This window comes from Echiichthys vipera (assembly GCF_963691815.1).
Source record: "Echiichthys vipera genome assembly, chromosome: X".
Lineage (NCBI taxonomy): Eukaryota > Metazoa > Chordata > Actinopteri > Perciformes > Trachinidae > Echiichthys > Echiichthys vipera.
Window position 1 is genome coordinate 19,062,122 of NC_139825.1, and position 27,485 is coordinate 19,089,606.

General features: G+C 38.8%; 1 protein-coding gene across 1 annotated transcript; it reads left to right on the forward strand.

Annotated features, from left to right (window-relative positions):
* Positions 1 to 12,169: 12,169 nt before the first annotated feature.
* Positions 12,170 to 27,141, forward strand: LOC310965362 (suppressor of tumorigenicity 7 protein-like; the record flags this gene model as incomplete). The annotated part of the gene is made up of 15 exons (XM_083938915.1): positions 12,170 to 12,338; positions 12,791 to 12,873; positions 13,691 to 13,850; positions 13,937 to 13,991; positions 14,185 to 14,300; positions 14,516 to 14,594; positions 14,868 to 14,956; positions 15,481 to 15,581; positions 15,711 to 15,825; positions 15,949 to 16,021; positions 16,166 to 16,268; positions 22,648 to 22,798; positions 23,268 to 23,360; positions 23,958 to 24,097; positions 26,938 to 27,141. The coding sequence occupies 15 exons, from the start codon at positions 12,170 to 12,172 to the stop codon at positions 27,031 to 27,033; spliced, it is 1,623 nt and encodes a 540-aa protein (XP_083795041.1). The 3' UTR covers positions 27,034 to 27,141.
* Positions 27,142 to 27,485: the final 344 nt, after the last annotated feature.

Here is a 27,485-nt window from a genome sequence, read left to right on the forward strand (position 1 = left end):
ATTATTATAAGTCAGTCCAAATTTATACAATCCAATCTTCAGTACAAAGTTACACTTGGTTTTGGACTGTAACCTTGAATCTTTTGATGTTTCTACAGAGGTGGTTACAAATACATTCAGTGAAAACAATGTGGTCAGTGTCAGCCAGTTAATTTGGCTGGTAAATGATTTATTTAAATTAAATAATCATGATCAAGAAAGACTTGTGTCCACTCTTCACAATAGGTACAGTAAAGACTGTATAAATACATGCCTATACATTAAATGATCGATTCGATGTATTTGCTTATAAAACAGGCCTGAAACAAGAACTGTAATATATATGAATTTTTCTGTGACCTTCCCAAATCCAAAAACATTCAATTCACATCCATATAAAGCAAATAACAGTGGCAAATGGTCATGTTTGACAAGCTGTAATCAGAATATGTTCACCATTTTTTAAAGGTCCCATATTGTAAAAAGTAAGATTTCTTTGATCTTATTTTATCATAAAGCAGGTCAGGGTGCTATATACTGTGAAATTATCAAAACAATGTACAGAGAAATGCACACAGTATTGAGAAACTGTGCCTTTAAACAAAGACTTCTGTACAATCACAACTGCACTATATATAGGTAGAAAGTGCCATTACAGTTATTCAGAAGAACCAGAAATGCTAATCAAACAGAAGAGACTGGGCTTTTTCGTTAGGGGGCATTAAGAGAAAGGCACAGTACATGTACAACATGTATGCATGTTCCAGTAGAAACTCAAAATACAAGTATGAATCTGAAAAATTAGCATGATTTCTCCTTTAATCAATATAGCCTTAATCTGACACGGAAAGTGATGTTTCAAATTTACAAAATGTATTCATAGTAAATTAATCGTGAAATAAACAGAAAAGGTGCTACTATATATGAACCAGACGGTTATTTTCATATCTGAACTGAGATCTTACGTTACGCAGCTAATAAAATTGTGCTTCATGACGGAGCCGCTACAATGCTCAACATAAATTGATGGCTAGATAGAGTATTTAATCTACAGACACCAGTCAAGCCAGCATTACAGGGATACACAAAATAGCTCCATATTTATAGCGTTAGACAGACCTGTAGCTTGTGGTGGCTCCTCATCAACACAACTTGTTCCATGGGAATAAACTTTTAATTTAATTTGAGTTATTCAGAATGCATGGTGGCTGTTCACTTCTCCTTTACTTAGATGCACTTGGAGTGGGGGTAGGTCTTTTTACATCTGTCTTAAATTTCTCCCAGTAAAGGCCACACAGACCCAACAGCCAAATCATCAAATTCTACATATGGGTGTTAGGTCTACATAAAGATGTAATAAAACCACTGAGCAGTCAGGAACCACATAGAAGTGTAAATCATGTCGAGCACATCTAAATATTCAAAACTTGTTTCTATATTCAAGTCTGTTTTGCTACTATCGTTGTGCACAGCAGCCAAGTGTGTCTTTTTCTCTGTCTGTGTCACTGCGTTTCATGTTTTATAATTGTATACTTCAAGGACAATCTAAAGCACAAAGCCCTCTAAAATGAGCTAGCCTATGAGTCATCTTTAAAACCATCCCTTAAAGGTCACATGATTCTCAACAGCAGTAACTGCAATCAAGGCCTATTGGCTGTGATGGAGGACTTAAACCACAGAGACCCAAGTGCTGTTGTGTTCTTTCACATGCTCTGAGTCAGAACTCATCCCGCTCTGTGAATGGAGCCAGGTATCGTCAAGGAAATGTTGATGGTTTAAAGGACCAGTATGTAGTATTTAGGGGGATTAACTTGATCTTCATCATCACTTTGTAAGCACAGCAGAAGTCTTCACGTGCAAGTGTGTTCACACCTTTTCATTGGTTTCACACATTTTTCACAACCGTTTCCAAAACACAGATCTCATAGAACGACACAAAATTCTATTGGATTAACCTTGTTAACAAAAGGAAAACATCTATTCACAACTGATGGAAATTACTTTCATAATTATGAATCTCTAATTCACCTGTGTGTAACTCCTTTGCACAATTTTTCAGTAAGCAGTCAGCCAGGAACAAATGTGAAATTCTCAGTATTCCAACTCTTTTTGTTATGTAGGTATTTCTACCCACCTGTTTTCTTTGGTTGCTTTTATGTTTCATTTATTTACAGTATTCAGCATTTTTGAGTTCGAAAAGGATGGAAACTAGCCTGAAAATCCAGACTCACAACTACAATCGATCGACCAGCCATCGTTGGATGTATCATGGGTGACAGAGAGGAGGAGTATCGGAGTCTGGTGGGGCACTCTGCTCTCTGGTGCCACACTAATCACCTACAGCTCAACACCTCCAAGACGAAGGAACTGGTCATTGATTTTGGGAGGTCCAGACCAAGACCGCGACCATTCCTGCTGGAGGGAGCTGAGGTGGTGGCTGTGGACTCAAATACAATACAAATACCTCGGGCTGTGGCTGAACAATAAACTGGACTGGACAACACACACCAGCAGGTTGTACTTCCTGGGGAGTTTGCGGTCCTTCATCATCTTCAGCAAACTGCTGTGGATGTTTTACCAGTCTGTGGTCACCAGTGTCCTCTTCTACACTGTGGTGTGCTTGGGGGGCAGCATATCCAAGAAGGACACCTCCAGATAAACTGATCAGGCGGGCCGGCTCTGTGGTTGGCATGAAACTTGACTCGCTGGTGACGGTGGCAGAAAGGAGGACACTGGACAAACTGCTGGACATTATGGACAATGTCAGCCACCACCTGCACACCGTCATCAGCACCCAGAGGAGCCTGTTCATTGGGATGGTGCTTCTGCCCAAGTGTAGGACCAACAGGCTCAAGAACTCCTTTGTCCCTCAGGCCATCATCCTCTACAACTCCTCACTCGGTGGGAGGAGGAAATAAAGAGGACAGAAGGGAAGTAGTGGGAGCCATTCACTGTAATTAATAATCTACTCATACATACCTGGACACTTATCGTCTTTTCTTTGTGCAATAACTTTATCCACAACTTAAGTGCAGTAATGTAATTTTACCGCTCATTTCTGTCATATACAGTCATACATATCTTATCTTATACATTTTCTCTACATTTAACTCATCTGATTTCATTTTCTGTGAATTTTATTTTACCTGTAATCTTACATCTACTTCATATATATTTAACTAAGAGTTTATTGTTAACTTTTTATTGTTTTTTCAATACTTTCTGTATTTATTTAGCTAAGAGTTTATTGGTTATCATATACTGTATTTGTATGTGTATGTATTGTGTTTTTCCTTGCGGTTGTCATACCAAAGGGATCAATAAAGAGAAGTCTAAGTCTAAGTCTCTCTCTTCCTAACTCAAGGGGCCGCACCAACACATGCAGTTCAAAATATAACTGCACACAATTTCATAGCACTACATCCGTCTACGACCAGTCAGAGCAATGCACAAGGTGACGTATGTACGATTAGCAACCAGCTGGGCCAACTGGTAAATTAAACTTTTGCTGTATCCGGTTGGCAAAACAGCAAATAAATCTTTCTGCAAACGAAAGATTTGAGTGCCGCCCTCTGTACATTTTTTTAAAGAAAGAGCTGAGTCCAAGTCGTTAAGAGAAACAACCGCTGTTCATCATCTGCAGCCATCTTTGTTGTTTACTATAAAGACTATGACAGCGCATCACAGTCTTCATCGGTTATGTGACAGGTAGTATGATTTGATGGGTGATTCTGGATTTTCTGGCATAGATAATGAGCTCCAGTGGATAGTTCCCGAAACCAACGGAAATGCAAATTGAAATTTGCTGGCGAAGCATCTGGATTTACAAAGTAGATGGAAACAAGACTCGGGGTCAAAACCTATTAAATACAGGAAGACTCTTGGCGCAGCAGGCCCGTGCAGTGCTTCTAGAATGATCTCTCAAATTCAACTACCGGCCACACGTCTGATCCAGTGATTATCAATAAGTCTTTTTCTGATTTCTATACCGCACGTTATACATCTGAATGCAACCCAAATACTGCAGCAACCCCTAATTAGACTGTTTAACATATCCTCAGATTGATATGAATATCGCAAGGGAGCTCAATAGACCCATCTCCCTGTTGGAGATGCATGAAGCGATCAAGTCGATGCAAAGCAGGAAATCTCCTGGTCCCGATGGTTTTACAGTCGAGTTCTTTAAGGCATACTCGATGATATGATGTTACAGCAGCCAGGTCACGATGAACTCTAACCTGTGTGCAAAAAGTAAACACAAGAAGTGTGCTGTGCAACGCTGTAGAGCTTGGCGACTGTCATTTCTCGCCCTGTAAATGAAGGATTTGATTTCTAAACTAAGACATTTTTCAAAGCTGGACTTTCAGTCAAAGCAAGAAGTAATTTACAAGTAAAGGTAAGATATACTGCAATATACAGTGGCACTGGTGTTTTAAAATGGTTTTCAGCATCCTATCCGCTCCTATTCTCTCCTATTCTCTCATCCTATCCTATTGGCATCCTACTGTATGTTTGTAAATCTGACTTAGTCAGTGCCTCCCCAACCCCGACCCTCACTGCACGTCACTGATTTCTGTTATATGTTTAATATTTGATGTGATGTTGGAACCTGTACCAAGCTGTACTGATAACAAATTCAACCAGCCTGGCTGTGTGGTCATTTAAACAATCAATCAGTCAATCAAATACAGCCTGCCTAATAGCCACTTTTTTCGGTACCTTTAAATGAGACATTTTGTCAAACGACTGATATCTGACATTTACAATAGGATTGAGGTCTATGGAAAGATTTATAAACAAAGCGAAGCAACGCGATGACGTCAATCAATGCATGTGACGTGTTACGGCGTGATGACGTATGGAAGGGCAAGAAGCATTTGCGCGAGGCCCAGGCAGTGTGAGTACAAACGGGCTGGCCAGCGGGGTGAGAGGGAGGGGGGGGACAAGTACCCTAAAGCCCGGGGCGTGGTGCGGAAGGACAGTGTGAGTGCGCCCTTAGACAGTATTCCACAAAACTTGGGACCTACTGCTGGCTTTTATTAGTAACAGTCTCTCTGTTATTCCTGATGATGCTTTCTAATACTTGGAAGGAGCATTTTTTTTCTTTAATTACTTTATTTACTTTTACTATTAATTACAGTTTTTTTACTTTATCTTTTATCATTGTACCTTAATTATTTACTAATGTTATATGCTACTTAATTACCTAGTGTCATGACTGGCTCAAAATGCCATTAAAAAAAAGGGTGAGACTTGGATAAATATAAAGAAGGTCCCAGGTCCTTAAGTTGGAAGTGAGAGAGAGACTGAGTGACACGGCCTGCTTTTATAGTCTCAAGTAGACTGGTCAGGTGCTCCTGATGACAAGCCCCACCCACTAAGGTACCTGCAGACAAAGCAGGCCCTAGGACAGCAGGGGGCCATCACACTAGTTATTAACTGTGACTACATCTGACATGGGTTGTTGGGAGGGATAGTGGGATTCAGGTTGGGGTTTTTTATTTTTATTTTTCACTTTAAAGCAGACGCTCTGACGCAGTATGCAATTGTTGTCCTTTTTTCTTGCCTATCTTCAACAATTCAATAAAGAAATTTTGAAAAAAAGAAATATTAAAAAACTGTTGAATGACATGGAAAAAAACTGAGTACAATAAAAACAATTCTGAGTATAGTTTTTTAGTTGAAATTTCGTATCAGTTCTTTAGTGAATAAAGGATGCAGTACAAAAGCGGTACCATAATGAATTCCTGAATTTGTCTAGCCTAGGTGGTTTTTGCAGATCTTACATGTCAACAACAGTTCATGGGCAGAGAAAGACCTGCACGCAAGAATAAAATGAATGAAGAAATCTTTCTTGGAAAATGTCTTTTTTACAGTATTTGAACAGAGCATTGTATAAAAAAGTGAAATCCTCTTTGGAGGAAAGTATACAGTTCATGCTGCGATCTGCTTGCTTGCTGTTTTTTGGCACATACCATAACTATGTATAATATGAACAAACAGCAAAAACAGTAGCTTAAACTATGGCTGAACCGGTTCATGTAGATAGGTGTATTTTGTTGTCAACTGTGTAATGATTGATTAAAATAATATATTAATATGACTAGTAGTTGTGGTGTCTGATGGAAATATTTGCTCTTGTTGCATGTGTCAAATTTTTTGAGATTTTGCAAACAAAATGTGTCATTTTCACTTTCAGTTTATGTCTGTGTGTGAACTGTTTTGAAAAATTAACTTAAACGTGAATGGAACAATGTGTACAAGCAAATGAAAAAAACTGTAATATAATATGTTTTCATACATTTATAATTACCTGAAAATAAGAATTGTTGTGTTTTGTTAGCTTCCATGGAGCCCACCATGTTGCACCACCAAACCAGATACTGGCTCTAGATAGGGACTTTTGTGTTTTTACATTAACTGTAGGCCACCATAGGTTCTGCTGCCTTACTGCAAAATTCCTCTAAGCCCTACTAACTGCTCCTGTAAAGTGGATATTTGTGAATCAGTGAACGGTTATTTCAGTCATCTGATGTTGTTGTTGTGATGTGTAGGGAAACAGCTGTAGTAATGAAATGTGTGGTTTCCCAAGGATGAATCCTACTAACTTTAGTTCCTGTGACTTTTTATCTACCTTACATACATACTGCATGGTGAAAGAAAACTTGGAAATGATTAATGTCCATAACCTCGAAACAACAGTCAAATCAGCAGGTCAAAATCTTTCCCGACAGACATATCAACAGCCAGCAAAATACCCAATACCGGCTCAGTGTAAGTTCCTGCTACAGTGGATGTCTCCAGCACCACATTTTGCCATGATGACACATCCACACAAAAAATACCAGCATCGCTGTTGCCGATGGTTAATACTCCTGTTGTTTACACACTATTTAACACCTTTCAAGCTCTTGCAACTACTGATGCACTGTCAGTCTTTCACAATACCGTTTTTTTTTTTTTTATCTGTACACCTTGCCTTTTATTTTATTGTTTCTAAAATTGATGTCCTTGCAGTTGAGGGGAGTGGAAAAAAGTACCCTGACTGCATGAAGGTAATTCACATGTATTATTCATCTCCGCCTCTTCCTTTTATAGTTACAGTTGGCTGGAGTTTATATGATGAAAAAGCCAGTGTACACACTGGATAAGAGGCTACTTGCTACACTCTTGCTGTTATTCAATGTTTTGCGTTTTCATTCCCATGTTATTAGTGCTTGTACTGATGACAGTGATGATGATGCTTCATGTTCTGTGGGGTTTTTGTTTGACATTTAAAGGGTTGAATAATATTTCACACATACATTGTATTCCTTTGAATTCAAATTGGGGCTTTGCAGCTCATAATGTAGGCAAATGTAAAGTGTGCATGATATGTATATTCCTTGCTGCTGTTTAAATGGTAGCTATCCTTTCTGCTGAAGCATAATGGTGTTAATGAGTCATTATTGTAGTTATGAAACAGCAGCAGAGCATGTCCACTTGTCCTCACAGATTTACAGAGAAAAGGGTTGAAATGGTGTTCCATGGTCTCTTAGCCTGTCATGGAGGAAGTCATTTTTCTGCAGCACCATTGCTTGCAGATGTGGTCAAACAGCACGGTCTTCTGATGCAAAAAAAGAACACACATTTTCTGAAAATGAAGTGTTTCAAGAGAAATTACTGGTAGGGGGAGAGTCCCTTCGTGGAGACAAGTAATATATACTCACAGAGAGAGAAAGTAGTGTGGGAGACAAGAACCAGTTTCATAAAGTTTTCCATCAGCAAGGACCACCAAATACAGAGCTGACAAACAACCAGAATGTACATACGCAGTGCACTATAGTACTCAGAGCAAACTTTATTACTCATTAAAATTGCATTGTATCAAATCTCTGCTCAGGTTATACTAAAATGTTGCACTTACAACAAGGAGATTTAATCAGACTTGAATTTTATGTGGAGAAATTAAATTATTACATTGCTGTTGAATATTAATTCATGGTTTGTATATTTATTTTTCATATACATCCTCCTCGTTTGTTGTAACAGCTTGCTTTTTGAACAATTCGATCAACAGCGCGCCGGGTGTTTTCAAGCCTTAAAGAGCAGCCTCTTAAGTAATAATGAGAGTGAGAAATGCAGTGCATTTAAGTGAAAATCCTGATAAATTATGTATGTTTAGAGGACTCTTAAAAGCTTTGGGGAGAGAAAAGAAAGAAACTACATAAACAGAACATGAAGTCCATGGCTGAATGGATATGAGACGTAAAATTGTAAATGAACCTTAAGTGTACAGGTGACTGCAGAATGATGAGAGATATTGCTTCTGTATGACTGGTCACTGACTAACCGTATGTGTACAGGTCATGTCACACCTACTAACAAACTGTCTATTGCTTGTAATTTTTATATCAATCTTGTGTTTTATTTTTATAATTTACTATGTATTAAACTTTTGTCCTATGACCCAAATAAACATGTTTTTTGATTCAGATAAGTACTGAAAATCTGTCCTTACATTCATCTAAATATATATCTTATTTAACTGCTGTCATCTAACAGATAGAGGTGGTGCAGTGTAAATACATAAGAAGATAACACTGTTTACCCGGTATATTCTTGGAAGCTTCATGCATGTTTGATCAAAGAATGAGTCACTGAGCAGAGGTCATTTGGAAATATCATTTCAGCTGGAAATACATTCAGACATGCAGGTCATCCCGTACACCCTCGATAACTTCTACAGACCTCTGTTGCTTTTATTCCTCCTTTTTTTCCACACTCTTCCTCCCTGTCAATAGCATCATGCATGTTTTCACCTCTAAAGCGATTGTACCTGATTTATATGACAGGCCTTTAACCCTGCGTGTGCTTGTCCATCAGCATCAGGCAGAAAACACCCAAGGGCATGTGTGAGCAGGACCAAATCTGGTTCTCTGTCATTCAGTGGCTGTAACCTCCAACTAGAATGCACTCCAACAAATCACATGTATTCCTGCACTGTTAGGATGTGAGTCAATCCCACAAGGTGAGAAGTGCTGCGGGTGATATGCATCCAAAAATATACATCTACCTTAAAGCAACAATCTAACTGAATTGTTCATTTTTTACAAAGTATTTACATCGATAGATATGTAAATCATGAGAATAGGGAGTTCTCTGAATGTAGGTTACAGTACAATGATTATCAATTTGCACAAAGACATACCATTCGATTCCAACTCTTGTACCTTAGATAAGGCCAGCAAAAAGGGTTTGGTAATGAAAATCTGAGCTTTAAATGAAGGACTAGACATGCATGCATGAAAACATGAATTACTAAAATGTTGTCATGAATTTAGAGACTGCGAGGGAGTCAACAGAACCGAACGTTGTCTCCACCTGCAGTCAGTAGATGGTAACAGAAGTGAATGTTTTGTTACTACAATAGCCCCCCTCACTGGTCATGACTAGTAGTACAGGCTAAGTGAGCTCGTGAAGGGACATCTCTCATTAATATTATATAACGTTTAGCATTAATGAAATACTTTATTGGATTACTTGAATTGATAAGTTATGCCAAATATCATTATCTCCAGCTTCTCAAATGTGAGGATTTGATCATTTGCTATGATAACATTATGTATTGATTTTTATGTTTATTCACACTGTTGGTCCTACAAAACAGGACATTGGAAGACATCACCTTGGGCTTCTGGGAAACTATGGCATTTTTGGTATTTCTTTAAGATTTTACAAATTAAATTATTAGACCACTTGATTAAACACAATGATAATACCAGGTCTAGATAGAAGCATTGGCAAAATGTACCCCTCCCTACCATTTAAAAAAAAAAAAAAAGATTAGTTTCTTTCCTTTTTATTAGAGCAGCTAAAGAGTGAGAGGGAAAGGGGGATATGAAGGGAATGACATGCAGCAAAGGGCCACAAGTTGGATTCAAACCCAGGCCACTGCCAAGGACTGGGCCTATATGGGGAGCAGACTCTACCTGGTGAACTAGAGGCTGCCCAGCTGCTAGAGCTTTGCATAAGTAAGAAAAATATGTATGGAAGTACCAAAAGAAATTGTACTCATTGTGCACAACGCGTAACTTTAATTGTATAGCTGTTGGATATGGAGCTCAAATTGCATGAGGATGGTTGACATATGAGCCTGAACGAGAGGTTTTTTTTTATAAACTTCATATATTAGACATAACAATGATTCAGCTGTGTAGTTCCAATTATTCGCTTTCCAAAAATATATATGGTTTTTTAGATTTTGTTTTGGATTCTGAAGTTATTTACCAATTTGTTATATTCGTACCTAAAATTGCCATATGGTGTGACATGGAAGTTATTGTATATAAAATGAAAATGAGGTGTACTTTTCTTAAGTAATTCACTTTATCATAATTCTTTATCAATACTATCTTGAGATCCAGCATTTCCTTGTGCAAATGTATAAAATTCTGTATTATTATTCGTAATCACTGCGCAAAAAAAGACATCTTTCTTCAATCTGTCTATATATTTTAGATTATGACAAACCCTGTTATAAATCTGAAAGAGTGCTTGTGACTGTTGCTTATACGATCACCAACCATGCCTTCTTATTGTCACAATTCTGAATGTCACACCAAATGATATAAGGTCACACCATAGGATGAATCACAATTGTCATGCAAAAATGTGTTAACATTCAAACAAAAACAGTACAAAAATCACACAAAAGTATGCCACATTTATTTAAAACATTGTTTTAACGCAACAAGCTTACTAAAAAGTAAGGCTATTTCAAATTCATGGACATTCGCTTAACAAGTTTGCTAAACATTGAGCTTATTTCGATTTCATAAACATTAATTTAAAACGTTAATTTACACTGCATACGTTTATTTATGAGAATACGTTTATTCTCATACACCTCATTAAACTTTAACCAGTCAAAAGTCAAGGGTTTGGCAACTTGACTGCATGGCTTGGTTTCTGATATTCCAGACAGTTTCATTGTAATGATAGAAAATGAATTCAGAGAATGCTGTTTTCGTTCGACAGCAGAAACAACTCCACTTGATTTCTCTTCGCCTTCCCAGACTTTTTACATGGGGGCAAGTGATGTTTCTCACTTACTGTTGGTTTTATTTTCTTTCACCGTTGACTCAGTTTTCTATTTTCGTAGCCTTCCGTTACTTCCTGATTGAACAAGGACCCCTCCTCCCTTGGGTCTCCAAACAATTTGCCATTTAAATATCACAATACAGTGTCACACCATATGATATCAATTTATGGGACAAATTATTTTTGATTAGAGCTGACTCGAAATATTATGCCTGGAAAACAGTAGACTCACACATAGACATCTCTGTTATAATCCTATACTTGATTGAGCAGTTTTGAAATTATTTTTCCTAGTTTTATTTAAGTTTAAACTTTGTGAAATGTACTTGGTACAGTCCCACCATATGAGCTTTTTCGTGTTTGGTTCAAAATTGTGAAAAAAGTGACTGATTAATTGCATGAATGTGCAGTATGTTCACATAAAGAAGCATATTCTGAACAATTAAAAATGTATTTAATTTATTTTTGTTTGTATCTGTGTTCGGAACCACAACTAGGTCAACCACACATAAACCTTTTTATTTCAGATTTGTGTTTGTGTTATTTTTCAGTACAAATATTCACAGTAACATACTGTCATGGATTAATTAAGCGGAGTACAATATTTAAGGGTTTATTGAAGGTGCATGAAGTGCACTAGAAATATAAAGTAGTATAAATAGCGGCTTACCCCTGTAGGTTACACTTTTTAAAGAATTAAATAAAATACTAGGCTAACTTGTTTAGTTATTTCAAAAAGCTTCTATCATGGGTCCCTATAAAACAAAATGCATAGCTTTAATTTTATATTGTAGTTGTAATACACTATATATATATATATATATATATATATATATATATATATATACACTGTATTTTTATATACTACTATGACTTGACATATGTTAAACTTATCTGCAAGAAGAAAGGTACGAAACCGGTATTTCTATTGTCGTATTTTATAGTTGTAGTTAAGATGACGAGAAAACAACACTATTCCTTTACAAAGATAAAAAACTAAAATAAAATTCTGTAGTCCCCGGAAATGGATTTCTGTTGAGATTTCAAAATATAAGTCATCTTACTTGGTGATCACGTGACTCCTCTGTTTACAGGCATCCGGAGAAACATGGAGGACACCGCTGGCAGTAATCCCCAATCTCTCGGCTTCACAGATAAATTGAAGTCCTGGCTCTCTTGGTCATGGACCTACGTGTGCTTCATTTGGTTCGGTATGGTGCTGATCATGATATACGTCCTGTGGAGCCCGCTGAAACTGCAGGAAACTCTTACCTCAGGTGACTTAATGCAAGTGCTTAGCTAGCTTTGTTAGCCTTCGGGTATGTGGCTTTAGCTGACAGAAAGCGGGAGCTGTTGGTTTGACAGTCCGACTCATTCAAGCACGAATAGAGGCGACTTTCTGCTTGGATTTAAATCGAGTTAGTACATATTTATTGCCAGCTCCTAGTGTTTTTGCTTTTTTTTTTTTTTTTTTTTAAACAGTAGCTTGTGTTGAATATTGTCAAAACTGGGTATTTATTCCTGTATGCTACTTTGATTATTCTGTAATCGATAAAATGTATGTGGTTACATGTCACCTGCTTTATGAAATCCACTGCCAATGCTTTTAAGTTGTGCATGTTGTTTATTGCATGTTTTATTTATCTCATGGTCACAACAGAGGACACTAACTTCTCGCAGTTGTGGTTGCACTATGGCTCTAATCCTCACTGTCTTCTTCTTCTTTCAGCCTCAGTGTTTTTGAATACACTGACCCCCAAGTTCTATGTGGCTCTCACTGGAACCTCCTCTCTCATCTCTGGGCTAATCCTAGTGAGTAATAGTCCTAGTTAGTTCTTGCACTTAATGTTTAATAGTTACCCTTTGAAAAATTAGATTTGCTAGTTGGCCACCTAGAAAACCCCATTTGCAAAGAACGTGTCCCATATTTCAAATTCTCATTCAGGAATCCAGGATAAGACACACATGGGTGGAAGCCATAGTTTTAGAGGGGTATCACTAATAAACGCAAGGCGGACTAACCACAGTGCCGGGGTACCTTAACTGAGGGGGGCTGCAAAGGCATTGTAAGGGTGATAAAATATGGAGCATAACAAAAGCTGAATGAATCAGAATAATTTGGGTGCATTAAACAAACAATTGCTTTTAGCCATTTCTGTGCTTTGCAATGTGTTTATTATGAATGCATTGTTTTAACTTTGTGTGTGTGTATATACATATATATCATTTCAGTACTGATGATTTTTTTCCATCATTATTGTTATGAATGTTTTCTTCCGATTGTTATCTTTTCTTATGTATTGTAAAGAAAAATGGCATGCAATGTACAAGATGGACAGATTTTGACAGAAAATAAAAGATAGTACTGAACAAAAATGTTAGCTCACTATTATAACATTTTTATTATAACAGCAACAGATCCTCATGTCTATCGTGTATTATGGCAGTTTGGGCAGACTTTAAGTTGCATACGTTAAATTCTTTTTTTGCATCTGACGGGGGCTTGACAGTCCACAGGACAGTCTAGTGAAATAATAGCAATTGGCACTAAGGGATAACTGGGTAAATGTTTTCTATTAATGAGGTACTATTTTTAAAGCAAATTTTCACCATTTATTCCTGTCTACAGATATTTGAGTGGTGGTATTTTCGTAAATATGGGACCTCGTTCATTGAACAAGTGTCAGTGAGCCACCTGCGTCCTCTCCTGGGTGGAGTAGAGAGCAGCTCCACAACTGGTCTATTCGCATCAGTTAATGGAGAGGCAGAGCCTAGGCCCAGTGTGTCAGGTAAATATATATATATATATATATATATAATACAAATAATACTTCTATTACTACTAGCACTAATAACATTATCTTCCTTATGGTAGAGTGTAAGGTCTGGAGGAACCCTTTGAATCTGTTCAGAGGAGCAGAATACAACAGGTATGTGTGATTGTTATATTTAGTTATACAGCATCTAATAATACTTAAAATGCCTGGTTAATGCATAATGTATAAAACTATTTATAAATATACAAACTGCCTTTTTGTGCAAGAACATTTTGATTCATTGGTAATCACAAACTGTAGCAAAACAGTCTTATAATTTAACAGTATTTTAATCTGTGCACTACAGGTACACCTGGGTAACAGGGAAGGAACCCTTAACATACTATGATATGAACCTGTCTGCTCAAGACCATCAGACCTTCTTCACAGGAGATACTCCGCAGTTGAGACCAGAAGATGCTGGTGGGTTTTTATACAAACTAAATACCCAGTTTAGTAAAGAAAAAAGAGCAAAAGACTGGTGGCATATGTCCTTAGAAGGTATTTCTCTGATTCTTTGTAAATGTTCAGACGGACATTCTTTTTTAATGTGGTGCTTTTGACTTCAATTCAATATGTCTGTAAGATCACATTTATAAAAAGCTTGACTTCATCATTTCTTTATCATCTCATTACAGTAATGCAGAAAGCCTGGAGGGAGAGAAATCCTCAAGCCAGGATCAGAGCAGCTTACCAGGCCATAGAAATGAACCATGAGTGAGTCCTTCTCTGACACAGTCATATTTTTCTTTAAATGCTGTCAATATGAATCTAACACTGTTTCTTCTTAACAGTATCTACTGTTGTAATACAGTTAACAGGGGTGGACACAAACTAAGTGTCTGTGATTGTGTTTGCTTCAGTTAAGAGCATAAATGCATTAATACAATCATATTGGCGCCTTTTTATGGGCGTTTTCGTACTCAAATTAAGCTTTAGTTGTGTATGCGGTTGAAAATCTGTCCCTTTGTGTCTTACATTTGTGTGCAGATGTGCTGCAGCTTATGTGCTCCTAGCAGAGGAAGAAGCCACAACAATAACAGAAGCTGAACGCCTCTTTAAAAAAGCACTCAGTATCGGTAAGTAAGGTCTGTTGGAGGAAATGTCCATAGGTAAGAGGAGAGAGGATTTGCGCACACTGTCCTATTTATTTGCAATAAACTCAATTTAATAGTACAACAGAGGATCCTCTGTTACCTGGTGAAGGTCTAAGGACTGGAATGTTGTACTATTAAATAGTTTATTGCAAGTAAATAGGACAGTGGGAATCTTCTCTCCTTAGTCCTGATTGTGCGACATGCTCTGCCACAATATGTGCACTGCACTTCAGAATGCACTATTGAGGATCCCCACATCACAAGCAATTGTGGTTATGTAGAATGGACTACATCTGTCCACATCCACCTGTGATGAAGGATGAAATCACAAGTGCAATATTCCACAATGTGTCAGTGCTTTTCCTCCACACAAGACCACAAGAGTAGTATGTAGTTATATCATATATAAAAATACAATTTCGATCCATGTTATTCATGTTTTTACATTTCGGTTTTATTGTTTTTTGTTTATTAAATGTCTTATAGTTTCTGTTTGTCATCTACAGCTGGAAAAGATATCAACTTACTGGTGTACATTAAACGCAGACTGGCAATGTGTGCACGCAAACTGGGCCGAATTAAAGAAGCAGTGAAAATGATGAGAGATGTGAGTAGAAGCTCATCGTACTTACAGCTGTTATAGTGTGTAATTTGTGGACATAATGTTTACTGTATGTAAAACAAACTACCTTTAACAAATGACATTGTTTATGTACAATATTTTCTCTCTGTACAGTTAATGAAGGAGTTCCCTCTTTTGGGAATGTTAAATATACATGAAAACCTCTTGGAAGCACTTCTAGAGCTTCAGGCATATGCTGATGTCCAAGCAGTCCTTGCCAAATATGATGGTAATGCAATAAAAAGAAAATTCTGAAGCCATCACACTATATTTGAAAAGAAAGTAGCTCAGGGTCATTGAATCAATTATGAAAATGTGTGTCACATGACTCCAATTTCTTCTGCTATTGTAGACATCAGCTTACCAAAATCAGCCACTATATGCTACACATCTGCACTGCTGAAAGCACGGGCTGTATCAGATAAGTATGTGTCCACTTGGTTCATGTACTTTTAAATATCTTTTGAACATTGCATACCATTCAACATCAGTATCTCTTATATGGCTGCACCAAAGGCAGCATGTAATTATTAGCAACAGTGCGTCATATGGGGTCGTTTTTTTTTCAGGTTTTCTCCAGAGGCCGCGTCACGGCGAGGGCTAAGTACAGCAGAGATGAATGCGGTGGAGGCCATACACAGAGCTGTTGAGTTCAATCCACACGTGCCAAAGGTCAGTGGTTAAACTAATGAGTGTCATATAGACTCTCATGGTTGATGTGGGCCATGAAAACCCAGTGATCACTTAGCAGGCATTCACACTAGATCAGGTGGTCCGGCAAAAATGCAGATCGTCCTACTCATTTTGAATGGGGGTAGTGTGTTTAGGCTGTGACAGTGGATGCTGCAGAGGGGGTGCCAAAAAATGCAGTGGGCTGCAGTGAAAAGTTGAGACAGACTCAACTTTTATTATACTCGTCACAGTCCGTTTGGATGCGGTGTTTCAGTCCCGTACAGTCAACGGTAATCATCCTGTCTCTATCACTGCCACAAGAAAGTAAAAAAAACGATGAGGGTAAAAAAAGGTAAAACAAGCTTCAGCAAAGTCTCTGTCTCTTTTCTTTCTCCATACCTCTGTAAAAGGAAGCTGCCTTCAAGTGCGGTCGTAATTGCAAGATCATAACAACGATCTGACGGAAAACAATAGCCTAATTGTGAAATATAAAGCCCAATAAGTGACACTCCCAATGCCTAACAACCCTGCAGCATTTCATAGGATGTGAATGCGGCCTTAATGATGTGATGTGCTTGTTCCTGTTCCACAATTGTCCAGATTAGTTTTAACTAGTTAAAGTATATTTTCATCCATACAGCATCTATGCTGCAAGTGGTTTGGGTTGAATTTTTCACATTATTTATATATTCTATAGTCTGAACATACAGGTCTTGCATGTCTGCCATGCATAAATGTTCCACGCAGAACAAGCAAAGCAGTTAGACAGGTAAACAATCAATCAGACAATTATAGGTGAGTTATATCAGCAGTAACACGTAACAACTTACAAATAGGGCAGATAGTCGTTATTCCAGGCATGCTACTTACTGGCTCACCAGCAGGTGTCAGTGTTGGTCTTAATACAGGAGCTCCTAATTCATCATTTCATCTCACTTGATTGTCAGCTTTAGATCCTTAAGCTTGCATTTGTCTATTCTTTCTCTATATCAGTAATTTAAGTGATTATTAGGGCCAGAGCACCGACGAAGTCGTCGTTGAGGGACCTTCTTCTTTTTCTTCTTTTTCTTCTTCTTCTTCTGTCTATAGACCTTAGTGATCGAAAGTTACCTCATAACGTTTCGTTTTTCTGAAGTGTCTGGCGTGGCCTGGCGGCGAATATTGGCGTCATGTTATGAAACAGGAAGTTGCTTTAACTTTATCATACATTGTCCAATCTTCACCAGATTTCTGAGGAATGACAAGACCCCCGGCCTGAACACACCAACACATGGATATTTACTCACAGCCACAGCGCCACCTGTTGGCAACAGGAAGTCAGCCGATTCACATCAAATTTTCAATGATTGTTCTTCGTTTGATGTACAGTAAGGGATAGCATGTTTGATAGGGGCTCTCTAGCGCCAAACATTGGACGCAGGAAGAGGGGCAGGAGAGAGAGAGAGCTACAACAGGATATTTCTCTGGCCATCCACATCAGTTCCAACAGGATTAGATGTCACACATGCACACAGTCATTCACAACCAGTTGCATCAGAGTTTTTCTCAGTTTAGCCTTTGTTGTGTAGTCTTGTTTCATCTCATGGAGAGAAAGAGAATCAGTGTATTGGTGTGTGAGGGAGGGGGGGTTTGTATGATTCAGCCTTCAATTTTAAGGTGAGGGCCCTCATTTTCACTCTTTCCAACTGCTCCCACCCCACTGTCCCAGAGGCTGCCATCCTCTTTCCTCTCGTCACGTATCCTCATCCTGTTTCTTATGCCACCATGTTCCCTCATCCCTTCTCATCCTATTTGAGCCAAACAGAGAGCTATCACTGCCAGCGTTATGAATTTTTTACCACACCTTTGACAGAAGATTATTTCTAGGCTAATCTTTCAACACTTGACTTGACGTTTCTCATCTGCTGGGTGTGAAAATGTAACAATGGAGAAGGAAGTAGGGGTTGTTGCTTTGTGTTGTCTGGCATGATGAGAGCACCTGTGACTGGCCTTTTGAGACACAGGCTGGCCTGTTGCCTGCTTAAGTAGGACCTGCAAAGGGCAGATCCTACTTAAGGCGCAAAAGTTCTTACTATTGTGTAGATTTGCCTCTAATTTCTTAAATAGTTTAAAAACATGTGCAAGCTTTGGCAAAGTGCTTGTGTTTTTTGTGTGTAAGCAACTAATGGCAACAACTTTTTTGAAATTGGTCCAGTATTGAGGGCGAGCGCTGCAGCCTGGCTCAGCAAGCCATGTTATTAGCCCGGTATTCAGATTAATTATTCCCTAAAAGCACCAGTACTTGTGTTCACATAGTCCGTTTAGTATCCATTCACCAACATCACAAACATTGTCGAAAACTAAGGTGTCATGAAGTTGTGGAGCAGACAGACAGCAAGCAGCTAACGTGAGGAGACGGCAGCTGTCACTCAAAGTAACCACACCCTTAATTTAACAGAACATTAAGCCTTATTATAATTTAAATGGTTGAGTTGTATAATAAAATTACCCCCGCACAGTCAACATGAAGACTGAAATGAGATAATGGTGTTTTTGTACCAGGGTGTAAATCATTTCTAACATCTTTAACATGGGGCTCTATGAGGATTTGCTCTGTTTTAGAGCCAGCCACAAGCGGCCACTCAATGAACTCTCAATGAACTGCAGTTTTTGGCACTTCTGCATTGGCTTGATTTCTCAGACCTTTTAATGATTTTGTTTTTTCTAAAGCACTTATTATGAAAGGTGCTATATAAATAAAGTTTTTTATTATTATTTATGAAAGGAGATGGCTCAAAGCTAATGTAATAACAAAGCTTGTGTGTGTTTGTGTTGCTATAGAGAAGCCATAACAGATATCAGTGTTGCACTGACCTGGAAAAAACTCACCTCTGTGTGGATTTTTCTTAATTTCTCAACCATCATCATCATCAATGTACCAGCTGACCCAACATTAGAGATATGGGCTTGTGACTGTAGCCAGTTTTGTCCTCGGAGTAGCAGGATATATAATGTGAAAAAAGGGCATTACCAACATTGAAGTGCCGTGAGAAAGACCTTAAAACTCCAGACTGTGGTTGTACTGGGTAGCTTCCAGGTGTGAATGTCTGTGCAAGTGTAAACAGGACAAGTGGAGTAATAGAGGAACAATGTTATGTCATGTATTAAGTGTGTGGGTGTGTTATCAAGCATGCCAAGGTGATTATATATAAATGTCATACTATGCTACATCAAATGAGCTTATTCAAACTGCTCAAAAAGCTAAACTTAAACCACATTCACAAATACACACACACACACACACACGCTTCAGTCAGAGTCTTTTTCTCTACACTACCCCCTTTTCCCTTACTAGATCTTCATCTTGCCCCTATTTACCTCCCTTCTATTTTCCTTCGCTCCTCATCTTCTTGTCCTTCTCTATTTATCTTCCTCCTCCTCAACCAAACATTTCTCTATCTGTCTGTCCATTCCAATCAGCCTCTCCACCAGCCAGTGGTTAAGAAACTCACAGTTTGTTGGGTGCTTGGACAGCAGATAAGGTGTTCCTGCTATTTAAATCTGTTGTCTGTTTACATGTACCACCAGTTTGGTCCTTACATGTTCATTTTAAAGCAGTCTGGGTGACCCGATCCCATCTACCTTACTAGTTTACTCCACTTTGGAATGCGGTTTCTCATCTCAGCCCATTCTGGTTAACGTGTTCTCATCTAGATTACCTGTCAAGGCTCAGAAATGCTCACCAATATTCCTCTGAAATTGGGTTTTTGGTTTTGTAAATTGAGACAGAGCAGAAGTCCTGGGTTTGTTCTGAATTAAGATGGATGAGGTTGGAATCAGACAAGGCAAAGAGGGGGATGTTAGGATTTGCCTCATCCCGGTCCACTTTGGAGTAACTGCTAAGTTTTCTGCTACTGTCCTCAGAGGAGATTGGAGTAGCTTGTGTCGGTGTTTACTGGCTGTATAAGATTCATAATCTGCAACACCTGTTTTTTTTTTTGTTTCACTGTACAACTGAATGTTTGTTCAACCCTTATACAGCAACTACAAGGCTGATGTCATTGTTGCCTGTGTCCCATTGTGAGAAGCAAAGTGCTGCAGATTAGAATCAGAAGGCAGCTTATGAGTTATGCTCTGGGCTTATGACTGCCCGGGGATAAAAGGAGAACACATGAAACTCAATCCCTTCATCAAAGAGGCGACAGGGAGTGGAGAAGCGGACCAAAGAACGAGAGGGTGGGGGCTAGCACAGAGGACAAAGGTGTCACCAGGTCTAATACCGTGGCATGCAAGGAAGAACAGCTGAGCCGCCAGCCTCTCTAAATGGTTAATCTTAAAACACAGAAGACCCAGACCTGCATGACTGCCGTACACTGTCATTCTTTATCAGCAACAGAATATGGAGGTCGAAATATGTGTAAAACCAGAGTTTAATCAAAATCACAAATTGGCCCGCTTACAGATTGTCAGAATGAAAAGATTGGCCCCCAAATTAAGATCACCTTCCTACTTGGCATGTGGTTCTTCACGCACGTCATTAAGTGTTGTATAAAATGAATATATATTACTATCAGGTACCGTTGGAAGTTGTAGGTTTTTCTCTTGGGCTGGCTGGCTGCCTCGACACCGGTGCCGGGGGAGTGATGAAAGGTTTTTGCACAGAAGAAAGGAGACTGAAATGGTGGTGAGGAGGATGAAGGCGGACTGTCAAATGTCTGGGCTGAAGCAAAGAAACCTGATTTAAGCAAGTCAGACAGGATAAGTGAGAAGGTCAAACAAGCAGCTTCTGGTAGTCTTGAGCCGCCTATCTTTGTAATGACTACAGAGGAGGTTAGGATGGAAAGAAGTGGTTAGAAGACGGGACATTCTGGGAATGGTTGGGTGATGTGAGGAGAAGAGTATAAACCGGTTGAGTAGTTGCATGCTTGATTGAGCTTTTTTCTTTTTACCCATAAGGGTGAGAGATTCAGTGGGTGGTGAGTGAGGAATAGAGAGGTGATATGGGCTTGGACAACTGTCTGGATAGAACACAATATACAGAGAACTATTTTATGAATATAGCTATGATAAAGCAATGAGGTAGCGCAAGCAGAGTGATGGCATTGACGTGACTGGCATTGCCAAACAGGTGAGACAGATAACCAGGGGACATGACCATATCTTGCAAGCTAAAAGAGCATGAAAGATGGGTGGAAGGAAAAAGGGATGAGCCAGGTCCAAGAGTCTGTGCAGGCTGTGATCATGACAGTGAGAGTGGAGAAAGAGGGTTAGTCAGGGGGAGATGGGTGAAGCAGCATGGTCTGGCTGGCTGGATGGATAGATGGATGGATGGATGGCTGGCTGAGCCTGTGACCATGGAAGGGATTAGACAGGATTAGCTATGGGGTAACCTTCCTAAAGTGTCAGTCTGAGATCCAGAGCGCTGTGAAGCTGGACGCCTGGGAATCCGGCCCAGGGGGCCCCAGCCCCGCACATGGATTTTGTTTAACATAGACCTTGCCACACTGGGCACCACAGACATAAAATACATAGAGTGGCATCTTCATAGGAGCCAACATACATCCACTAATGACTTATCGATGGACAGAGATAGGCTGTAATTAAATTACATAGTGCAGGAAAATAGTCCACAGTATACTCATATTGTTATTTCTAGAAAGTTGTTTTCTGCTTCAGATTTCATTCCAGAAAGCATACCTGTTCTATAGGTTGTAAGTCTGGGATGTGGGCCTTTGTCAACACAGTGAACCGTCTGACTCACTGGGACAAACTTACACAGTAGGGAGAAAGAGGAGGGTGAGTGGGGGGATGTTACACATTCATGGAATGAATGTACCGTACTGTAACAATAACACACACTCAGAGAGCTTTGGAAAGCTTTTCCCTCCCACCTTGAACAATTGCAAAATAAGGCTGTCAACAAATGCCTCACATGAAGAAAATATGTGTTCAGTCTGCAGGGAGTTTGCCAGAGGGAATTGCACAATAGAATAGAATAAGTGAAGTGCTGACTGAGAAACAAGGAGAAGATGTGAATGAAACCATTAATGCTGCATGAACAAATTTTTGACCACAAGGGGCAGATGTCCTTTTAAACCAAACTTACATTAGCAGAATTTAAAGGTTACGTACTTAATGTCCAGCACAAACTAGTATTATAGTAGTATACTATTGGCTCATTTGGTTATGTGATTCTGAATTCTACCGTGTTTGATTCCACTGTAATTGACTGCCGGTTTTCTAAGATGAGAAATTATGGCTATGACAAACGGGCATTATCACAGTTTATTTACAGCAGGATTACGTGCACCTATACTAATATTCTTTACCAAATTCGGGGGCCAAAACACATTAAGGTTCTTACCAGAGGTCTTGTATTTCCTCCTCTTCCTGTCTGTAGTACCTATTAGAGATGAAGAGCCTGATCCTCCCTCCAGAGCACATCTTGAAGAGGGGTGACAGCGAGGCAGTGGCATATGCTTTTTTTCACCTGCAGCACTGGAAGAGGGCAGAGGGAGCCTTAAACCTGCTACACTGTACCTGGGAGGGAAGTATGTATTACTATTACTTATTCTATTGAATACTAATGCTTTTCATATGATTTGTTATCATTTCAGTTGTGAAAATCTTGCTATTGTCTTTGGTTCTGTTGAACATTGATTCTACAGTATGTATTTTCAAAAGTCACAATTATACAGCACTTCAATTAAGCTGGGCCATCAAGACCCAAAGTATCTTCTTTGTAGGCTGCTCTTCATTTTTAGATGGCTGTGTCATAGGTTGTGTATGCACAGTACACCCACAAATATTCCGGTTGTGATTATACAGGGATGAGATCACTGCTCACACAAAGCCAAGGGCCAATGGTATTGCTATGTATTATTATGATTTTACTATTTTTACTTTCACTCTTTATAATATGTTGCTACTTAAATGATTTACTGAAATGGTGTCAGCTGTCATCCTTGTGTTATTCATCTGAATTCGATTTCCTACTTATGCCTTTGTCTGTCTTTACAGCCTTCAGGATAATTCCCTACCCACTGGAGAAGGGTCATCTGTTTTACCCCTACCCAGGATGCACAGAAACAGCAGATAGGGAACTGCTGCCCTGTAAGTTTAATAGCAAAAGCCTATGTGCAACGCATTAATATACCTGGTTGCTTCCAATTTGATTGTGTATCTAGAATGGCCTTCACCAAAGCCAATGGTGTCCTGTCAAATGTCAGTGGTTTGTTGGTTTGTGGTTTGCACACGGTCTGCTGCTCTCATATGGGTTTATTGGGGCATTTCTTTATGCTAATTCTAAATTTCCTGGCACGTGCAGCCAATTTATGTTCAAATAGGATTCATTAACATACTCAGGGGGGTAAGAGCAAATTGACTGTTAACGCACGTTTCATGAATCCCACGTAAGATTTTCTTATTTACCTCTCGTTGCTTTGTGCACAAACAAATATAAGAGAAAATAAAAAAATGCTTTAAATGCATGATGCCTAATTGAATCTTCCTTGGCCCATGCTACACCCTTCAACCAAGTTACATGAAAATCAGGCCAGTAGTTTTTCTAAAAAACATGACCTTCTCGGTGGAAGTAAATAATCATACTATCACTATTTCAGCCCCACATCTTTTGAAAATGCTTTATATTTTTGCATACATAAACTAGTGGTGACTTTTTCTTGCTCTTCGTTTTCACATTTGCTTCAGCATTCCACGAGGTGTCTGTGTACCCAAAGAAAGAGCTTCCCTTCTTCATCCTCTTCACAGCAGGCCTTTGCTCCTTCACTGCCATGCTGGCCATGCTCACACATCAGTTCCCTGAGCTAATGGGTGTCTTTGCAAAAGCAGTAAGTAATTACACAACACATCTCAATTTCATCTCAAAAGTTGCTGTTGTAAAATGTATAGATTCAGGTGGGCCACTTATTCATCATTATACAAGTATAACTTGTGCGTAAGTGAGCTGATCAGTTACATCTTCATTTAATATCTGATTGGGTCTGTGTTTTGAACGCATGTTGTTTGAAACCTGAACCTTCTAACCCCAGTGGTAATTGCTGCCTTCCATCACTGTCAGTAACACTGGGGCTCATGAGAGTCGTAGGCCTGTAAAGTCCCTGTTTCCCGCCAAAACAAGCTGTAGCCCACCTTAAGCTATCAGTGACCGCAGCTGTATAATGCAAGCTTGTTGCCCTAGCAAACATAACAGTGTAGCTCACAGCCTTAAAGTTTCAAGTGCATGACTTCCTTTTACTGTTTGTTTATTTATTGAAGTGTTGTGTTATCTGTTTTTAGCTAGTTTGGCAAGTGCCTTACTTTGGCTAATCCTTTGTTTATGGTCACCCTGTTTATTAAGGCCTGCCTTTTACAAAGACTTTTAGCAAAAACAAGGCTACAGAGAACATATAGTGCTCTTCCTTTTGTTATGGGAAATATTGGGGGTAGACAGGATTTTTACAGCAGCCCTGGCAAGCCTGGTTTGTGTAATGTTCAGATGGAGTGCATGAAAACCATCGAGGAAGGAACACAGAGGTCCTCACTGCTTTCTGAGGAGAAACAGATTCATCTAAATCTGCTGCTCTTGAACAGAAGGTCCAAGCAGAGCAAGACAGTGTTGGTGGCAGTCTGCCTTTCCTTAATTTATGGATACCATGTACAGCAGAGTAGTTGAATATGTTTCATAATATTAGATGGGATAAGAGGAGTACTTGATTTGCATTTGTCTGACAAAGCAGATATGTCCACTTATGAGACTATGAATTACACCTCAAGTTGTTTCAGAGAGAAACCATATTGTAATATTTTAGGGGATATTTCACTGTTACTAGCTAACTTAAATCACTAATATGTGCCTTTAAAATCCTTTATTATATCCATATAATATACTTTATATCTTAGATCTAAGAGGATATGTGCTCTGCTGGTAATTATAAAATCACGTGTTTAAGTTGCGCCTTATATACTCGTAAGTATGAGCCGGATTTGTCTTTTTTGTCATTTTGTAGGCACAAACTTTGTTATTGCTCCTGTTTTATAACTGACATTAGGAATAACAACAATGTCAAAATATGCAGCCAAAACACAAATTGTTTATAATCTATCTGTTAAATTAATCAGTTAAATTAATAGCCGTGTTTAGACGAGGTTAATGGGATATATAATGGCTTTACAGTGAATCCATTCACTTCATTTGAGAGCTCCTGATAATGAATTGGTGTGAATGCCACAGCATTGCATTATCCTATTGGTTTTTGCAGTAGCACACCTGCAATTTTTATATGACAGTTTCCTCAGGGAAATGATTTATGATAAAATATACATTTGTAATGGTCATATAATGATATTACAGTATATAGAAGCCGACATATTTTTTATGATCATCCTACAAGGTTATTTGCTCTTGTTGTCAATTCAAGTCAAGTGTATTTCCTTTCCCTTATTTATTTTCCACCAAAAGACAAACTGAAAGAATGAACGTGGTTGATTTGATGTATAAAAGTATGTTGACATTTAAATCATTGATAATATAAAGTTTACCCCAAAAACACTGTTTCCACAAACATTTTAAAGATGATCATTTTCAGATAAAGCTGCTTTGTTTTTGTCTTCCCTATACTTTGGAAGCAGTAGGACTGAGATTGACAAGTGGCTGATGGTACTGTATGCCACCAGTGGTACAGCTGCACATACCGTTTCCTAGCGGCAGGTGCTGCTTGAAAGTGGGCCACTGTTAATAAACAAACAAAGTAATTAGATATACTATCTTTGAAGATATACCAAAAGCTAATACTAGAGCTAGCCTTAGCTAACATGGCTATTGTTTGCCTAGCTGCTTATGCCCATAGAATGTGCTTATACCACAATAATAGTTTTATATGATGTAACGTTAATATGGATCGCGTTCTGCAATTAAACATACTAAAAATAATACAGCGTTTGCTCTAAATTTCTGTTATTGATTAAACTGTCTGTGGTTAGCTAAGGCTAGCTATATTATATATTTGGGCACATTGGCAATGATACATGAAATTGCTTTACTGTCATTTAAAACACATAACACATATCCAAACAGAACCAACAAGAAAAAAATGATATATTCCTTTTTTTGCTTAGATGGCTCTAAATTATTTCTCTTGATTAGTCAGACTGGCTACAGGGGCTAGGCTATCACTAGCCATGTTAGCTAAGACTAACTAATATTTATTTTGGGTACATCTGCAAAGATATATGAAGTTACTTTACTGTGGGTCACTGACAGAGGCCATTTTCTAGAGGCACAAACGGTATGTAGAACACAACAACATTACCAATCCAGGGATCAGCTGATGCTGCTATACCAAAGTGTAGGCACTTTTTGATCTTAGCGTCACTCCTGGGAAGCTTCTGGATATATTTCATGCGTAAATATGTTGGGTGTGGACCTCCCTGCTGCAGCCCCAATGCACTTTATATCTGAACTGTATTACTCTCACCTAAAAAAAATAATAATAATAATACTTTTTTTTAAATGTTGTACTTAAGGATTGGGCTCAGGCTTTCCATAAAATAGTTTTAGTGAAATTGTTGGCTCTGTAACTTTTGTGGATTTGTTTTAAGTATTTTACCTAAACATTACCTATGATTTGGTAGGGAGCGGTTTAACTGACATTCATCTAAAAGCTCGTTCTGCTTTTTCTCTTTCTTTTAGTTCTTCAGCACACTTTTTGCACCTCTGGGTTTCTTCGCAGACAAGATGGAAAGCTTCATGCCGTCCAGTTTTTGGCACCAGCTGACTCGAATCTGACCCCATCTCACACAAACGCACACACAACGCACACAGAGACACACATACACACACACACACAGACACACACACACACACACACACACACACACACACACACACACACACACACACACACACACACACACACACACACACCAATACCACTCCAAACCCTCAGACAAGAAGTGTTTGCTCTCCTGTCTTCAGCATTACTGTCCACTTGCTGCATTGTTACTGATTATGTTGGATGAGGTTGTATCAACACCGCAATACCGCTCTTAAGATGTTCTCCTACACTGTTCAGCAGCCACAGTTTTTCCAAGAACACATTTAGTGAATACCATTTGCAATGATTTCACAGAATCGTTCATTTGTCATTATATTAGCACCGGCCAAATGGAAGTTTTTAAGCATCCCACAAAGCCTACAAGAATCTAATTAGAAATCTGTCGGAGGCACTCCACTGTTCT